This window comes from Chiloscyllium punctatum, chromosome 26 (assembly GCF_047496795.1).
Source record: "Chiloscyllium punctatum isolate Juve2018m chromosome 26, sChiPun1.3, whole genome shotgun sequence".
In the NCBI taxonomy this organism is placed as follows: Eukaryota; Metazoa; Chordata; class Chondrichthyes; order Orectolobiformes; family Hemiscylliidae; genus Chiloscyllium; species Chiloscyllium punctatum.
The window spans coordinates 2338716-2357263 of record NC_092764.1 but is presented as its reverse complement, the minus strand read 5'-3'; the positions used below and the strand labels follow the sequence as shown (position 1 = coordinate 2357263).

Sequence of the window (18548 nt, the reverse complement as noted above, 5' to 3'; positions counted from 1 at the left end):
GTTCAGAACAGAAGTGAGTCAAACAGTCAGGGCAGGCAGGGACAAGGTAGGAGTAATAAACTGCATTTATTTCAATGCAAGGTGCCTTACAGGGAAGGCAGATGAACTCATGGCATGGTTAAGAACATGGGACTGGGATATCATAGCAATTACGGAAGCATGGCTCAGGGATGGGCAGGATTCACAGCTTAATATTCCAAGTTGCAAATGCTGCAGGAAGGATAGAAAGGGAGTCAAGAGAGGAGGGGTGGGGGGGGGGGGGAAGGTGGCATTTTTGATAAGGGATAGCAGTACAGCTGTGCTGAGGGAGGATATTCCCAGAAATATATCCAGGGAAGTTATTTGGGTGGAACGGAGAAATAACAAAGGGATGTTAAGTGTGTCCAAGAAAATTTTCTGATTTAGTATGTGGATGTACCTACGAGAGAAGGTGCATTGGGATTGTATTATAGACCCTCCTAATAGTCAGAGGGAAATTGAGAAACAAACTTGTAAGGAGATCTCAGCTGTCTGTAAGAATAATAGTGTGGTTATGGTAGGGGATTTTAACTTTCCAAACTTTCCCTTTTAAACTGGAACTGCCATAGTGTTAAGGGTTTAGATGGAGTGGAATTTCTTGTGTGTACAAGACAATTTTCTGATTCAGTATGTGGATGTACCTACTAGAGAAGGTGCAAAACGTGACCTACTCCTGGGAAATAAGGCAGGGCAGGTGACCGAGGTGTCAGTGGGGGAGCACTTCGGGGCCAGCGACCATAATTCTATTCGTTTTAAAATAGTGATGGAAAAGGATAGACCAGATCTAAAAGTTGAAGTCCTAAATTGAAAAAAGGCCAATTTTGACGGTATTAGGCAAGAACTTTTGAAAGCTGATTGGAGGCAGATGTTCGCAGGTAAAGGGGCGGCTGGAAAATGGGAATCCTTCAGAACTGAGATAACAAGAATCCAGAGAAAGTATATTCCTGTCAGGGTGAAAGGGAAGGCTGGTAGGTATTGGGAATGCTGGATGACTAAAGAAATGGAGGGTTTGGTTAAGGAAAAGAAGGAAGCATATGTCAGGTACAGACAGGATAGATCGAGTGAATCCTTCGAGTATAAAAGAAGTTGGAGTATACTTAAGAGGGAAATCAGGAGGGCAAGACGGGAACATGAGGTAGCTTTGGCAAATAAAATTAAGGAGAATCCAAAGGGCTTTTACAAATACATTAAGGACAAAAGGGTATCTAGGGAGAGAATAGGGCCCCTCAAAGATCAGCAAGGCGACCTTTGTGTGGAGCCACAAAAAATGGGGGAGATACTAAATGAATATTTTGCATCAGTATTTACTGTGGAAAAGGTTATGGAAGATATAGACTGTAGGGAAATAGTTGGTGACATTTTGCAGGTTACAGAGGAAGAAGTGCTGGATGTCTTGAAACAGTTAAAGGTGGATAAATCCCCAGGACCTGATCAGGTGTACCCGAGAACTCTGTGGGAAGCTAGAGAAGTGATTGCTGGGCTTCTTGCTGAGAACTTTGTATCATCTATAGTCACAGGTGAGGTGCCAGAAGACTGGAGGTTGGCAAACGTGGTGCCACTGTTTAAGAAGGGTGGTAAAGACAAGACAGGGAAGTATAGACTGGTGAGCCTGACATTGGTGGTGGGCAAGTTGGAGGGAATCCTGAGGGACAGGATGTACATGTATTTGGAAAGGCAAGGACTGATTTGGGATAGTCAACATGGCTTTGTGCGTGGGAAATCATGTCTCACAAACTTGATTTGAGTTTTTTGAGGAAGTAACAAAGAGGATTGATGAGGGCAGAGCAGTAGATGTGATCTATATGGACTTCAGTAAGGCGTTCGATAAGGGAGACTGATTTGCAAGGTTAGATCTCAGAGTATACCGGGAGAACTAGCCATTTGGATACAGAACTGGCTCAAAGATAGAAGACAGAGGGTGGTGGTGGAGGAAGGTTGTTTTTCAGACTGGAGGCCTGTGACCAGTGGAATGCCACAAGAGTCGGTGCTGGGCCTTCTACTTTTTGTCATTTACATAAATGATTCAGATGCGAGCATAAGAGGTACATTTAGTAAGTTTGCAGACAACACCAAAATTGGAGGTGTAGTGGACGGCGAAGAGAGTTACCTCAGATTACAACAGGATCTTGACCAGATGGGCCAATGGGCTGAGAAGTGGCAGTTGGAGTTTAATTCAGATAAATGCGAGGTGCTGCATTTTGGGAAAGCAAATCTTAGCAGGACTTATACACTTAATGGTAAGGTCCTAGAGAGTGTTGCTGAACAAAGGAACCTTGGAGTGCAGGTTCATAGCTCCTTGAAAGTGGAGTTGCAGGTAGATAGGATAGTGAAGGCGGCGTTTGGTATGCTTTCCTTTATTGGTCAGAGTATTGAGTACAGGAGTTGGGAGGTCATGTTGCGGCTGTACAGAACATTGGTTAGGCCACTTTTGGAATATTGCGTGCAATTTTGGTTTCCTTCCTATTGGAAAAATGTTGTGAAACTTGAAAAGGTTCAGAAAAGATTTATAAGGATGTTGTTAGATTTGGAGGATCTGAGCTACAGGGAGAGGTGGAACAGGCTGGGGCTGTTTTCCCTAGAGCGTCGGAGGCTGAGGGGTGACCTTATAGAGGTTTACAAAATTATGAGGGACATGGATAGGGTAAATAGACAAAGTCTTCTCCCTGGGGTCAGGGAGTCCAGAACTAGAGGGTATAGGTTTAGGGTGAGAGGGGAAAGATATAAAAGAGACCTAAGGGGCAACTTTTTCATGCAGAGGGTGGTACGTGTATGGAATGAGCTGCCAGAGGAAGTGGTGGAGGCTGGTACAATTGCAACATTTAAGAGGCATTTGGATGGGTATATGAATGGGAAGGGTTTGGAGGGATATGGGCCGGGTGCTGGCAGGTGGGACTAGATTGGGTTGGGATATCTAGTTGGCATGGACAGGTTGGACCAAAGGGTCTGTTTCCATGCTGTACATCTCTGACTCTATAAGAGATACGTCTCCAAAAACTCATAATGAAGAAAGAACCCACTCTACTCACTGCTGCAGATTCTATGTCAGCCACACTTAAAACAACGATTAACTTATCTGATTCTGTGCTGTGAACTTCGCCCAACCGTTCCTCCAAGATCACTTGTGAATTTCACTGTTTGTTAATTTTCCCAGATGCACTTCGATGTCCAACGATACATGAATTCAAACAGCAAAGGCAGTAACTGTGCAGGTTTTCTCTCTCTCTCTCTCTCTCTCTCTCCTGCAACAACCTCCCCATGTGCTTCCTTTGTCTGTTCTTCTCCCTTTTAAAACTTGTTGTTTTGACTTTTTTTCCCAAAGTTCCAAAACAATGTAACAGCATATGAAACAGTAATTGCTGGTCCTGGAATTTAGGAAATCACCTCCAGCACCTAAAATACCTCAAAAAAGGAGCAGCTGTTACATCCAGAAATTTGTCCCATCCTACATCTTGGTTTACACAGAATCTAAGGGAGTCCCAGTCAATAAAATGCAACAATCCTGTTGTTTTTCCATTTTTCCATAATCTGTCCACATATCTGTTCCTATATCTCCTGCTGGATCGCACCCTTCTTATTCCTGGGTTCTGCCCATATGGCTTCGCTGGACGAGCCCTCCAAGGTGCCCTCTCTCAGTACAACAGTAGCCTCCCTAATCAGTAAGTAAACTCCCCACCTCTTTTACATCCCTCTCTATCTCACCTGAAACATCTAAATCTCAGAAGGCAAAAATAAATGACCTGACCACTATTTACCAGATGTCACTTTTGAATCTGTGATGTGGTGAAGTGCAGCTCCCACAATACATTCTGTGTAATGGATCAAAGTAAGGCTGCTACTTGAAACTAGGCCTGAAATGTCCCATTGTTGTTTTTACTTGCTTCAGTTGCTGTTTCCTCCCTGCTGCCTCTCTGGTTCTGTTTCCCAGCTGCTGATCAAGGTGAGGTTGCTACTCGAAGCTGGCATTCATGGTGACTGTGCTGACTTCTCCCAGAATTCTCCTTGTTCACTTGTCAACAGCACCCTCTGGATGCTCTTCCTCCTGTTGAGCTCTGGGTCCTGCATGATCTCCTTAGCAATTGTGTGACTGAACCGACTTCTACCAGAATCTATTTTTGGTTGCTTCTCAATAATACATCTGGAAGGATGGACATTGGGCCAGATTGGGATGGGAAGGCATGGGGTCAGATTGGAGTGAGTTGGACACGGTGCGATTGGGATGGATGGACAGGGGCAGGATTGGAATGGATGCGAGGGGGTCAGATTGGGATGGACAGAATTGGGATCTGAATATGATTTATGGGTATTAGGTAGTCAACATGTGAGACTTGATTTAAATCTCTCTGCTTATACTAAGCTAACATTTGGTGTTGAGGGATTCAAGTATGGATGAATAGAGTTTTTTTGAGTAACTTTTGGATATTTTGGCATACTGTATGGTGCCTTGGCACGCAGTTGTATTATTACATAGTTCCCAGGATCATGATTTCATGGTTTTGGGTCACTTTAATATCTTGATTAGACATGTGTTTAATGGAATATCTGATGTAACTGTTGTACATTTTGTGCTTTGAATATTTAATGTTAATGTCTATTCTTCATGTCAGGATAGGTTTAGTGAGTAATTGTTGTTCTTGTGCGAGGAAAAGAATGACTCAGATACTTAACAAGCTCAAGCAAGCTGATGGTTAAAGAAACATTCTTCATTAAATGTTACAGGACGTGGGTGGGAAGCCTTTGTTTTTGACTGCATCAGGTATTAATGGCTTGCACATTAGAGGCTGCAGGGAATAAGATTGGTTGGAACAACTTCGAACTGGAGTGAAATTTTTGACCCAGTCCGTTCAGGAATCAGTCCTTTCAAGTTCCCACTTTGGAATTGCCTCACATATGGTGGTTGGCTGTTGTCCTCACAAAACACTGAGGGACCATTTGCCACAAGTTGTGTTGATGAAGCTGCTCCTGATGGGGAATGTAACCTGCCATTGCCTTCTATCACTTGCAAAATGAAGTGAGACGCCAGTTGTATTTAAGACCCTTCCCGCTGACATAGAATCATACAGCACCAAAACACCCTTGGCCCAACTCGTGTGCCGACCAGACATCCCAATCTGACCTAATCCCATTTGCCAGCATTTGATCCAAATCCCTCAAAACTCTTACTATTTATATACCCATCCAGATGCATTTATAACAGCAAAACATGCAATTAGAAAGGCAAGAATAATTAGGGATCGTCAACATGGTTTTGTGTGTAGAAAATTGTGTCTCACTAACTTGATTGAGTTTTTTGAAGAAGTGACTAAAAATACTGATGAATACAGAGCAGTAGACGTTGTCTATATGAACGTCATCAAGGTTCCATGTGGTAGACAGGTTAGATCTTACGGGACCCAAGGGGAGTTAGCCAATTGGATACAGAAATAGCTTGAAGGTAGGACACTTCGAGGGTGATGGTAGAGGGGTGTTTTTCAGACTGGAGACTGTACCAAGTAGTGTGCCACAAGGATAAATGTTGAGTCCACTGCCTTTTGTATTTGCCATAAATGATTTGAATGTGAATATAGGAGGTATAGTTAGTAAGTTTTCAGATGATGCCAAAATTGGTGGTGTAGTGGACAGTGAAGGAGGTTACCTCAGACTACAATGGGACCTTGGTTAGATGGGCCAATGGGCCGAGGAATGGCACATGGAGTATAATTAGATAAATGTGAAATGTTGCATTTTGGTAAGGCACATCAGGGCAGGACTTCAACATTTAATAGTTGAATGTTGCTGAAAGAGACTTTAGGGTGCAAGTTCATAGTTCCTTGAAGGTAGAGTCACAGGTAGATAGGGTAGTGAACAAGGCAACCAAAACAGAAATTGTTGAGCTTTTCCAGCAAGTCTGTCAGCATCTGTGGAGAGAAATCAGAGTTAACATTTCAGGTCGAATGACCCTTCTTCAGAATTGCAACCAGTTGGAGGGTTTGAGCTACAGGGAGAGGCTGATTAGGTTAGGGCTATTTTTCTCAGAGTGTCGGAGGCTGAGGGGTGACCTGGTAGAAGATATAATAAAATCATGAGGGGCATGGATAGGGTGAATATCCAAGGCCTTTTTCCCTGGGCAGGGTAGTCCAAAGCTAGATTCTAGATTAAAGTGGTGTTGGAAAAGCACAGCAGTTCAGGCAGCATCCGAGGAGCCGGAAAATTGACGTTTCGGGCAAAAGCCCTTCATCAGGAATAGAGGCAGAGAGCCTGCAGGGTGGAAAGATAAATGAGAAGAGGATGGGGATGGGAGAAAATAGCATAGAGTGCAATAGGTGAATGGGGGTGGGGAAGGAGGTGATAGGTCAGAGAGGAGGGTGGGGGAAGACAGCAAAGAGTACAATGGGTGAATGGGGGTGGGGATGAAGGTGATAGGTCAGAGAGGATGGTGGAGTGGATAGGTGGAAAGGAAGATGGGCAGGTAGGACAAGTAATGGGGACAGTGCTGAGCTGGAAGTTTGGAACTGGGGTGAAGTGGGGGAAGGGGAAATGAGGAAACTGCTGAAGTCCACGTTGATGCCCTGGGGTTGAAGTGTTCTGAGGCGGAAGATGAGGCGTTATTCCTCCAGGCATCGGGGGGTGAGGGAGTGGCGGTGAAGGAGGCCCAGGACTTCCATGTCCTCGGCAGAGTCGGAGGGGGAGTTGAAATGTTGGGCCACAGGGTGGAGTGGTTGATTGGTGCGGGTGTCTCGGCGATGTTCCATAAAGCGCTCTGCTAGGAGGCATCCAGTCTCCCCAGTGTAGAGGAGACCGTATCGGGAGCAACGGATACAATAAATGATATTGGTGGATGTGCAAGTAAAACTTTGATGGATGTGGAAGGCTTCTTTAGGGCCTTGGATAGAGGTGAGGGAGGAGGTGTGGGCGCAGGTTTTGCAATTCCTGCGGTGGCAGGAGAAGGTGCCACGATGGGAGGGTGGGTTTAGGGGGGGCATGGACCTGACCAGGTAGTCACAGAGGGAACGGTCTTTGCGGAAGGCGGAAAGGGGTGGGGAGGGAAATATATTCCTGGTGGTGGGGTCTGTTTGGAGGTGGCGGAAATGTCGGCAGATGATTTGGTTTATGCGAAGGTTGGTAGGGTGGAAGGTGAGCACCAGGGGCGTTCTGTCCTTGTTACGGTTGGAGGGGTGGGGTCTGAGGGCAGAGGTGCTGGATGTGGATGAGATGCATTGGAGGGCATCTTTAACCACGTGGGAAGGGAAATTGTGGTCTCTAAAGAAGGAGGCCATCTGGTGTGTTCTGTGGTGGAACTAGTCCTCCTGGGAGCAGATACGGTGGAGGCGGAGGAATTGGGAATACAGGATGGCATTTTTGCAGGAGGTAGGATGGGAAGAGGTGTAATCCAGGGAGCTGTGGAAGTTGGAGGGTTTGTAAAAAATGTCGGTGTCAAGTCGGTCGTCATTAATGGAGATGGAGAGGTCCAGGAAGGGGAGGGAGATGTCAGAGATGGTTCAGGTAAATTTAAGGTCAGGGTGGAATGTGTTGGTGAAGTTGATGAATTGCTCAACCTCCTCACGGGAGCACGAGGTGGCGCCAATGCAGTCATCAATATAGCGGAGGAAGAGGTGGGGAGTGGTGCCAGTGTAATTACGGAAGATCAACTGTTCTACATAGCCAACAAAGGGACAGGCATAGCTGGGGCCCATACAGGTGCCCATGGCTACCCCTTTGGTCTGGAGAAAGTGGGAGGATTCGAAGGAGAAATTGTTAAGGGTGAGGACCAGTTCAGCCAAACGAAGGAGTGTGTTGGTGGAAGGATACTGTAGGGGACTTCGGGAGAGGAAGAAATGGAGGGCTTGGAAATGGCAGATGGAGGTGTAGAGGGATTGGATATCCATGGTGAAGATAAGGCGTTGAGGGCCGGGGAAACGGAAGTCTTGGAGGAGGTAGAGGGCGTGGGTGGTATCTCGAACGTATGTGGGGAGTTCCTGGACTGGGGGGATAGGACAGTGTCGAGGTAGGTAGAGATGAGTTCAGTGGGGCAGGAGCATGCTGAGACAATGGGTCGGCCAGGGTGGTCAGGCATGTGGATCTTGGGAAGGAGGTAGAACCGGGCAGTGTGGGGTTCCCAGACTATGAGATTGGAAGCTGTGGGTGGGAGATTTCCTGAAGTAATGAGGTTCTGTATGGTCTGGGAGATGATGGTTTGGTGTTGGGGGGGTGGGGTCATGGTTGAGGGTGCAGTAGGAGGAGGTGTCTTCGAGTTGACGTCTGGATTCAGTGATGTAGAGGTCAGTGTGCCAGACTATCACTGCACCCCCTTTATCCTCTGGTACCTAGTCCAAAGCTAGAAGGCATTGGCTTAAAGTAATAGGGAAAAGGTATAAGAGGGACGTAAGGGGAAACCGTTTTGTGCAGAGGGTGTTGCATTTTTGGAATGAGCTGCCAGATGAAGTGGTAGAGATTAGTACAGTACAACATTTAAAAGGCATCTGAATAGGTAAGTGAATGGAAGGGCTTAGAGCGATATTGGCCAAAGGCACTAGATTAATTTAGAATATCTGGTAGCGTGGATAAGTTAAATCGAAGGGTCTGTTTCCATGCTGTTCAACCCTAAGATTTTATGACTGTCGATTAGGAATGTTCTCCTCGAAGACAAGGTAGCTGAGAGGAGATTTGATAGAAGTTTCCAAAATCTCTAGAGAACAGATATGGAGAAGTGATTTCCACTCACCACCTGCTTCCCCAAAGCCTGTCCACCGCCTACAAGGATTAAGTCAGGAGTGTGATAGAATACTCCCTATTTTCCTGGATGAGTACAGCACCAACAACAGCGAAAAATGTTGATACCATCCATGTCAAAACAGCTCACTTCATTGACTCCAGATCCACAAACATCCACTTCCTCTACCACTGACACTCAGTAGCAGCAGAGTGTACTGTTTACAAATGCACTCTAGAACTTCACCAAAGATTCTCAGACAGCATGACCACTTCCATCCAGGAGGGCAAGGGCAGCAGATATGTGGGAGCACCACTACCTGCAAGTTCCTGTCCAAACCACTTAGCATTCTGACTTGGAAACATATTGCCATTCCTTCACTCTCACTGGGTCAAAATCCTAGAATTCCCTCCCTAATGGCATTGTGGGTCTACCTACAGCAGTTCAAAGGCAAAAAACATCTCACCACCACCTTCTCAAGGGCAGTTAGAGATGAGTAATAAATGCTTTCCCAGCCAGTGACGGCTATGTCCCATGAATGAATAAAATAAAGCTTGATCCCGCTTGTAAAACATTTTGGGATGGTTTACAGAATTGCAGAATTTTTCAGACAACAATAAGATATAGGTGCAGATGTTGGGTATTCAGCCCATTTCAGTTTGCTCTGCTATTTAATGAGATGATGGCTACTCTGATAGTTCGCAACTCTGCTTTCCTGTGTTTTCCCCATAATTATTGATTCCCTTACTGATTAATATCTGTCTATCTCAGCCTTTCTTATACTTGACAGCCCAGTCTTAACAACTTTCTGCTGTAAACAATTCTATCTACTAAGAGAAAGAATCCATTCACATCTCTAGCTTAATGATGACCCTTTACATTGAGATTATGTGCTGTAACTTTGGATTCTGTCACAATAAAATAATTTATAATTCTTATCATGTAAGTGGAAACCATGTGGCGCATATTATCTGCACCAGCTCTCTGAAAGAGCTTTATGACACTGTTTCCCCAAGTTTGTGTACTGTTTCTATTCAACTATCAACCAATGCCATCTTGATTAGATTAGATTAGATTAGATTCCCTACAGCATGGAAACAGGCCCTTCAGCCCAACAAGTCCACACTGACCCTCTGAAGAGTGACCCACCCAGACCCAATTCCCTCTGGCTAATGCACCAAACACTATGGGCAATTTAACATGGCCAATTCACCTGACCTGCACATCTTTGAACTGTGGGAGGAAACCGGAGCACCCGGAGGAAACCCATGCAGACACAGGGAGAATGCGCAAACTCCAAACAGACAGTCGCCCGAGGCTAGAATCGAACCTGGGACACTGGTGGTGGGAGGCAGCAGTGTTATCCACTGAGCCACCGTGCCGCCCTTATTGAATGCCTTAATTGAATCTGTCTCCACTACACTTCCAGATAGTTCATTAGAGACCTGAACCACTCATTATGTGAAAAAAATTTCTAGCATCATATTGCATTATAGTTGTGGGAGGAAACTGGACCACCTGTAGGAAACCATGTCTGCATGGGTTTCCTTCAGGTGCTCCGGTTTCCTCCCACAATCCGAAGATGTGTAGGTTAGGTGAATTGGTCATGCTAAATTGCCCACAGTGTTCAGTGATGTGTAGGTTAGGTGTATTAGTCTACAGTAAATGTAGGGGAATGAGTCTGAGTGGGTTAGTCTTCGGAGGGTCAGTGTGGACTTGTTGGGCCAAAAACCTGTTTCCACACTGTAGGGATTCTGTATCTATATCATTCTATATCTATGATGTTAAAAATGCTTTTTAATTAAAAGTTGTTTATATTCCAGAATAATTGTTTTATCTTTCTGCTCTTTCCTCCTTAGGTGTGTGTGGTTGGAAATGACCCAAGTTCTAAGCTGTTGGCATCTCTGGAGGCAGTAATTCCTGCAATCTTTAGTCTTTATTGCTTCACAGCACGAGGAGTTTCACATTTGCGGTTTGTATTTACTCTCAAACTACCCTATGCCTATTCCTAGTCAATTTATTGGAGATGCTCCATTTCAACAGTTGATGTGGTCGACTGTGCCATTGCATGGCTGAGATAGTAGAGATCACAGCTCTTCCAATGGTAAGAGATGTCCTTGAAGGCTTTGAGACTGCTTCAATGCTGTGGCAGGCAGAAACCTAATTGGGGATATTTAGATGTGAAAGTGGGGTGTGAATTTTGATAGGGGATAGGAGCAGTGAATGGATGATCTCAGTTTACATAAAAAGCTCCATAAACTCCTCTCATTTGTTTCCTCCACATTCACCTTAAATAAGGAACTACTGGGTTTTGAAACTATGCAGTTACTTTTCCAGGATGATTGCAGTGCAGTGAAGGGTTTTGGAAAAGGAGAGAGAAATGTAGTTGCTCTTTGTGTTACAGTCATGGATCAGGTATTATCATGGAATGACAAAGCAAGGGAATTGCCGGATTGGAGGGAGTTTTGAGAGTCTTCTTGAAGGGCAGTTATTAAAAGTGGAGGTAAGGGAGAGCTGGTTGATACTTAAAGTTGGACGTTGGTAACTAAGTGGCTTGGACAGAGTGGATATAAAAAGAATTAGTGATAGAAAGAGGAATCTAGTCACAACTCATAGATGCATATTCAAAATATTAGGTTATAACACAGATGATGTGACAGATATAGTGCAGAATAAGATAAGATCAAGGATCCAGAGAAACTGATCCAGAGACTTATTATTTTAAGGACACTGTTGGAAGGACAGCTAGAAAATCATTGAGCAAAAGCAGTTAGGAGGAGAGGGGGAATATATAATGTGATGTTTATAGAGTCATACAAAGAATGTTGCCTTTCAGGTCCATCTTGTGCTGGCTTGAAAGGGTATTGGAGAGAGTTAGAGAAGAAGGATTTAATCATTGTGTTTCAATAGGTTGATACCAGCACATAAGCATTGTTTCTGAGAGGAGAGTACAAGTGAAAAAATAATATAAATAATCCAAATGGACAAAAGGGAAGAATAGAGCAACAGTCAGAGCTTTAGGCATATGGCTAAATGGAAAACAAAAAGATGTAAATTTGATAATTAGGGAAGAGAAATGGGAAATGTGTGAGTAAAGCAATCAGACAGAACAGAGATTAAAGTATATGGCTCAATTGAGCACATGGTATAATTACTTAGGTGAGGTTAACTGGAATGGGAGGATACAAACTATCGAACGTAAATTGGGCAGATCTATTAATGTAGAATTACAGATCAGTGGAAGATGCTAATTACGTAATTTGATGTGATATAATCCCAATTTATATTCCCTGTTGAACTGGAGATGTGGTGGAGCCTACTAGAGAACAGGAAATTCTGGATTTGATGTTGTGCAATGAGGCAGACTTGATAAGGGAGCTTAAGGTGAAGGAACCCTTAGGAGGTAGTGACCATAATATGATAGGATTTACTCTACAATTTGAGAGGGAATCAGATGTAACAGTATTACAGTTAAACAAAGGCAACTACAGAGGCCTGAGGGAGGAACTGACCAGAATTGACTGTGAGGTGAACCTTGCAGGAAAGACAGTGGAACAACAATGCAGGAGTTTCTGGGAGTAATTTAGGAGGCAAAGCAAAAATTCATCCCTAGGAAAAAGAAGCATACTAAAGAGAGAACGAGGCAGCCATGGCTGACAAGGAAAGTCAGGGACAGCATAAAAGCAAAAGAGAGTGTGTGTAATGTGGCAAAACGCAGTGGAGGCCAGACAATTGGGAAGCCTACAAAGACTAACAGAAGGCCACAAAAGAAGCAAGGATGGAGAAGATTAAATATGAGGGCAAGTTAGCCAGTAATATAAGAAAATTAAAGAATTGCTTCAGGTTATATATAGAGCAAAGGAAAGGCAGAAGTGGACATTGGACCGCTGGAGAAGTAGTAGTGGGGAACAAAGAAATGGCTGAGGAACTGAATAAGTACTGTGTGTAAGTCCTGTGTGTAAGTCTTCACTGTGAAGACACAAGTAATATCACAAAAATTCAAGAGTCGGGGGTATAGGTGATTATGGTGGTCATCACTGAGTGGTAGAAAAATCATCTGGACCAGATGAACTACACCCGAGAGTTCTGAAGGAGATAGCTGAAGATATAGTGGAGGCATTAGTGGCCATTTTTCAGGAACCACTGGAGTCAGGGGCTCCAAGAGAGTGGACAATTGCTAATGTATCTCCCACCCATTCTCTCTGTAAGTTGCAGAAGAACCTCTTTGCTTCTGTATTCAATCCCTCTTGCTATGAAGGCCAGCATGCTATTAGCCTTCTTCGCTACCTGCTGTACCTGCATGCTTACCTTCATTGACTGGTGTACAAGAACAAGTGAAGAGGTTCTTCTGCAACTTACAGGGCCCTGGTGCGACCACACCTGGAGTACTGTGTGCAGTTCTGGTTTCCAAATTTGAGGAAAGACATTCTGGCTATTGAGGGAGTGCAGCGTAGGTTCACGAGGTCAATTCCTGGAATGGCGGGTCTACCTTACGCTGAAAGACTGAAGCTACTGGGCTTGTATACCTTTGAGTTTAGAAGACTGAGAGGGGATCTGATTGAGACATATAAGATTATTAAAGGATTGGATACTCTGGAGGCAGGAAACATGTTTCCGCTGATGGGTGAGTGCCGAACCAGAGGACACAGCTTAAAAATACACAGTAGACCATTTAGTACAGAGATGAGGAGAAACTTCTTCACCCAGAGAGTGGTGGCTGTGTGGAATGCTCTGCCCCAGAGGGCAGTGGAGGCCCAGTCTCTGGATTCATTTAAGAATAGCAGTGTGAGGAACAGAGAGATCTTGGTGTGCAGTACATAGATCCCTTAAAATGGCCACCCAAGTGGACAGAGTTGTTAAGAAAGCATATGGTGTTTTGGCTTTCATTAACAGGGGGACTGAGTTTAAGAGTCGTGAGATCTTGTTGCAGCTCTGTAAAACTTTGGTTAGACCGCAGTTGGAATACTGTGTCCAGTTCTGGTCGCCCTATTATAGGAAAGATGTGGATGCTTTGGAGAGGGTTCAGAGGAGGTTTACCAGGATGCTGCCTGGACTGGAGGGCTTATCTTATGAAGAGAGGTTGACTGAGCTCGGACCTTTTACATTGGAGAAAAGGAGGAGGAGAGGGGACCTAATTGAGGTATACAAAATAATGAGAGGCATGGGTGGAGTCGATAGCCAGAGACTATTTCCCAGGGCAGAAATGACTAACACAAGGGGTCATAGTTTTAAGCCTGTTGGAGGAAAGTATAGAGGGGATGTCAGAGGTGGGTTCTTTACACAGAGTGTTGTGAGAGCATGGAATGCGTTGTCAGCAGCAGTTGTGGAGGCAGAGTCATTGGGTACATTTAAGAGACTGCTGGGCATGCATATGGTCACAGAAATTTGAGGGTGCATTCATGAGGATCAGTGGTCGGCACAACACCGTGGGCTGAAGGGCCTGTTCTGTGCTGTACTGTTCTATGTTCTATGTTCTAAAGAGTTCGCTGTAGCTCTCGAGGATCGTGGAATCATGGGTTATGGAGATAAGTCAGGAACAGGATACTGATTAAGGATGTTCAGCCATGATCATATTGAATGGTGGTGCAGGCTGGAAGGGCAGAATGGCCAACTCCTGCACCTATTGTCTATTGTCTAAATATAGGGTAGGGGAATGGGTCTGAGTGGGTTACGCTTTGGAGGGTTGGAATGGACTTGTTGGGCCGCAGGGCCTGTTTCCATACTGTAAGTAATCTAATCTTTAAAAAAAACTGCTTGACAACGATGAAGAAAGAGAATATAATCCGCAGGGTTCGTAAAGAAGAATGAGTAGATGTAAATAAGAGGAGTTAATGGAATTTGGGATATTGTATTGTGATATGTTCAGGACAGATTAACACACAAGGCAAGAGTTGGGATCAGTGTGTCTTTTTCATGTTGGAAAGGCACAGGTTGTGGAATGCCATAAGCATCAGTTTTTAGATTAGACCCGGGGAGAATGTGCAATCTTCACGCAGACAGTCGCCTAAGGCTGGAATTTAACCTGGGACACAGGTGCTGTGGGGCAGCAATGTTAACCACTGAGCCACCGTGCCAGTTATTTACTATTTATACTTAATGGCTTAGAAGAGGGGGCACAGTATGATGTATCGAAATTTGCTGATGGTAAAATAGATCAGAGGTCTTGTTGCAATGAATAAATAAGGAATCTGCAAGGGGATATTAGTTAAGTGAATTGGAATTCCTATATGTGGAAATAGGCCCTTCGGCCCAGCAAGTCCACACCGACCCTCTGAAGAGTAACCTACCCAGACCCATTCCCCTATTTCTCTACATTTCCCCCTAACTGATGCATCTAACCTACACATCCCTGAACACTATTGGCAATTTAGCATGACCAGTTCACCTAACCTGCACATCTTTGAACTGTGGGAGGAAACCAGAGCATCCTCCCCCTCACTCCCACCCCCCGCCAACCGAAAACTGAGTGGGCATCAACTTGGCAGGTGGAATTTAATGTAGGAAAGTGTGATGCAATGACATGCAATTTGGTATGATGTACAAGACATGCATTTTGGTAGGAAGAATCAAAAGATAGACTCTTATTTAAATGGAGAGAGACTCCAAAAATGTGCCTCACGGGAGAATCTGGGTGTCCTTGGACATGAAGCAGAAAAAGTTACAAATAATGAAGAAAGCAAATGATATTTTAGTCTTTATTGATAGAAGATTACAGTTTAAAAATTGTTAAGGCTTGTTACAACTGTACAGAATAGTGGAGGTCGCACTTGGAATGTTGTGGACAGTTTGGTCCCCATGCTTAAGAAAGGATTGGCATTAGAGGCAATTCAAAAGAGATTCACAAGACTGGTTCCTCAGATGAAGGAGGTGACCTATTAAGAGCAGCTAAGGAGATTAGGCCTTTATTTATTAATATCTAGAAAAATGATGGATGATCTTATCGAAATATGGAAGGTTCTTGAGGGGGCTTGATAGGGACGATGTTGAGAAGCTTTTTCCCACTAGTGGGGGCGTGTTGAAAAAGGGACGTAGGTTTAGAATACAGAGATACTTGTTTCAAACTGAAATGTGCAAGAATTTCTTCTCCTGGACTGCTATTCTATTAGATTTTATTATCTGTGTACTTAAGTGCAGGAAGACAGGAGTATAGTGAGAAGTGTACAAAGTTGCCATTCTACAGCACCATCTTAAAATACCACACTTATCCAATTCCTTCATCTGATTGTGTTTGTTTTTTTGTTTAAGTTACTGACTTTTTTTGTTCACTAGAAGTGTTTTTTTTTGTCTATCAGCTCTGGTTGCCAGGACATTATTTTGTGGTTCCTGCAGAAGTCTGAACCTCCAGTAGCTATGTTGGTGTTGAAGCAACTTGCAGGCCTGGCACAATCAAGTCCTGTCAAAAACCCGTTGTACCATTTTACAGCAGGTAGTGAGGGCGGTGTGAAGCTCACTGTGAAGGAGACTGTAAGGTAGGAAAGTTTTGCTGGTGGTTAATAATACCTGAAAGAATCAACAACTGTCATGTTATTTCACATCTAACATTGCAAGCCATCTGTTGGCACTACATTTTCTCTGATACTAACTGATTTCTTGAAACCTCCATACTCAATGTCACCCAGAAGCATAAGGAGCTCTCAGACATTTTTATCAAGGTTGAGTCCTGTGGTTCATCTGTCTCTGATAATTCATCTCTAATGGTTCTCTGTCCTAACCCATCACATGTTTTCAATAGTTGCCCTCCTGTTTCCTTGTTGGCCCTTGCCAAATTTATCAGTGCATAGAAGCCATCTTCTGTTCTCTTGAGCCCATTATCATTAAATTGTTGACCACCTGATGTTGCTCCTTGACCCCTGCATTCACTCCTATTGTTAAGGCTGTCCTCTCTTCAGGTATTGACTATCTCCCCTTCCACATGCTCCATAATCTCCTCCTCAAAAAATCACTCTTGACCCCCACCATTCCTGCAAACTACTGTTCTATTTCCATCCCCCTTTTCCTCATTGACGTTCTCAAATGTATTGTTGTTTTCCAAATTAGTGTCCATACCTCACCAATTCCATCTGTGAATCCCCAGAATTAGATTTTCAACTCTGCCACATCACTGAAACAGTCCTAACCATAGCCACAAATGACATCCTATATAACTCTATGAATGCACTCTACTGTAGCTGATTGATTTGTAGCCTTTGACATGTTTGATCACATAATCTTTCTTTATTGGTTCTCTATCATCTGATCTCACTCATTTCGATTGAGCTGGTTTCAGAGAATCATTTGCAATGGTTTCTCCTCTTACTTCTAAAATGTTACCTCTAGTGTCTCCAAAGGATCCATCCTTACCCCCCCACCCACTTCTATTTCTTATCTTCATGCTGCCCCTGGGTAGCATATTCATGTGAAGAGGTTCCACAAGGACACTGATGAAACGCAGACTTGTGTTGCAACCTGTCCAGAGCTTGTCTCTAAAGCTGTGTTTTTACTTTAATCAGTGATGAAGATGAGACTTTGTATGAGAAAGTGTCCTCAGAGCAGTGGCGGATTGAGTGCCTGGCACAGTTACTGAGCAATCTTCAGGAGAGCAACCTTACAGGAGATTTCTTCATCGAGTGTCTGAAGGTCAGTGACATGGTGCATCAAGTTATCTCTTCCCTTCATATTTCTGAAGGAGTCCAAGGGGACAGTTGAACTGGGAATCAGGCAGAGAGAAGCATCAAGTTTCATCTGACGATAAGTTCCTGTTATAAAAGTAACACAGTGGAACCTGTGAATAGAGATTGTCAGATTTTGCCAGAAATGAAATGCAGTGAGTTCTTGCAATATGGGATGAATTAGAATTTTAAAAAAATTCATTTGTGAGGTGTGGGTGTCTCTGATGGGGCCAGCACTTATTGACAATCTCTTGTTGTCCTTCAGAAGGTGAGCTACCTTCTTGAACTGCTGCAGTGTGTTTGGTGTTGATGAACCCATAATGTGGCCAGGGATAGAATTTTAAGCCAGCAGTGCTGAAGGAACCATCTAAGTCAGGATGGTGAGTCGCTTGGTGGTGTTCCATACATTTGCCCTTGTCCTTCTAGATGGAAGTGGTTATGGGTTTGGAACATGTTCACGGAGCCTTGGTGAATCATCTGCAGAGCATCTTGAGATGATACATACTGCTGAGTGTCGGTGGTGGAGGGAGTCAATATTTGTTTGTTGTGCCAGTTAAGTGGGACAATTGGGGAATATTCTGTCACACTTCTGACTTGTGCCTTGTAGACAATGAACAGGCTTTGGGGAATCAGGAGGTAGTTAGTCACTGCAGCATTCCTAGCTTCTGACCTGCTCTTGTAGCCAGAATATTTATATGCCTGATCCAGTTTAGTTTATAATCAATAGTAACCCCAGGATTTGGTGATAATGAGTCTGTTGAATGTCAAGGGGTGATGGTTAGATTCATTCTTGTTGGAGATGGTCATTGCCTGGCAATATTACTTGCAACTTGAAAGTACAAACCTGGATATTGTCCAGATCTTGCTGAACATGAGTGAATATTTCCACGTCTGACCTCATGATGGAGAGAAGATCGTTGATGAAACTGTTGGCGATGTTACACCTTTGGAACTCTTGACCTCTGACAACGACAACCATTTTCTTTTGTGTGAGGTTCAACTGCAAGCAATGGAAAGATTTTCTCCTCCTTCCATTGATTCCCATAGTGTTGTTAGGGCTCCTTAATGTCACACTTACTCGAATACAGCCTTGATGTCAAGGGCTGTCACTCTGGAATTCAGCTTTGTCCACATTTCAATCAAGACTGTAATGCGGTCAGGAGTTAAGTGGCCTTGGCAGAACCCAAATTGAGTAT

At 44.0% G+C, this 18548-nt stretch overlaps 1 protein-coding gene across 6 annotated transcripts in view; it reads left to right on the top strand.

The window, feature by feature from the left end:
• tango6 (transport and golgi organization 6 homolog (Drosophila)) overlaps window positions 1-18548 on the top strand; it is a 222260-nt gene that overhangs the window by 80991 nt on the left and 122721 nt on the right. For all 6 annotated transcript variants that reach the window (XR_011964222.1, XR_011964221.1, XM_072595747.1 and 3 more), the window contains exons 8-10: window positions 10564-10676; window positions 15997-16173; window positions 17194-17320. Coding sequence is in view for 4 of the 6 variants with exons in the window: in XM_072595747.1 (XP_072451848.1) it covers window positions 10564-10676; window positions 15997-16173; window positions 17194-17320 (417 nt within the window). In the remaining 2 variants the exon portion in view is untranslated. The remainder of the gene's footprint in view (window positions 1-10563; window positions 10677-15996; window positions 16174-17193; window positions 17321-18548) is intronic.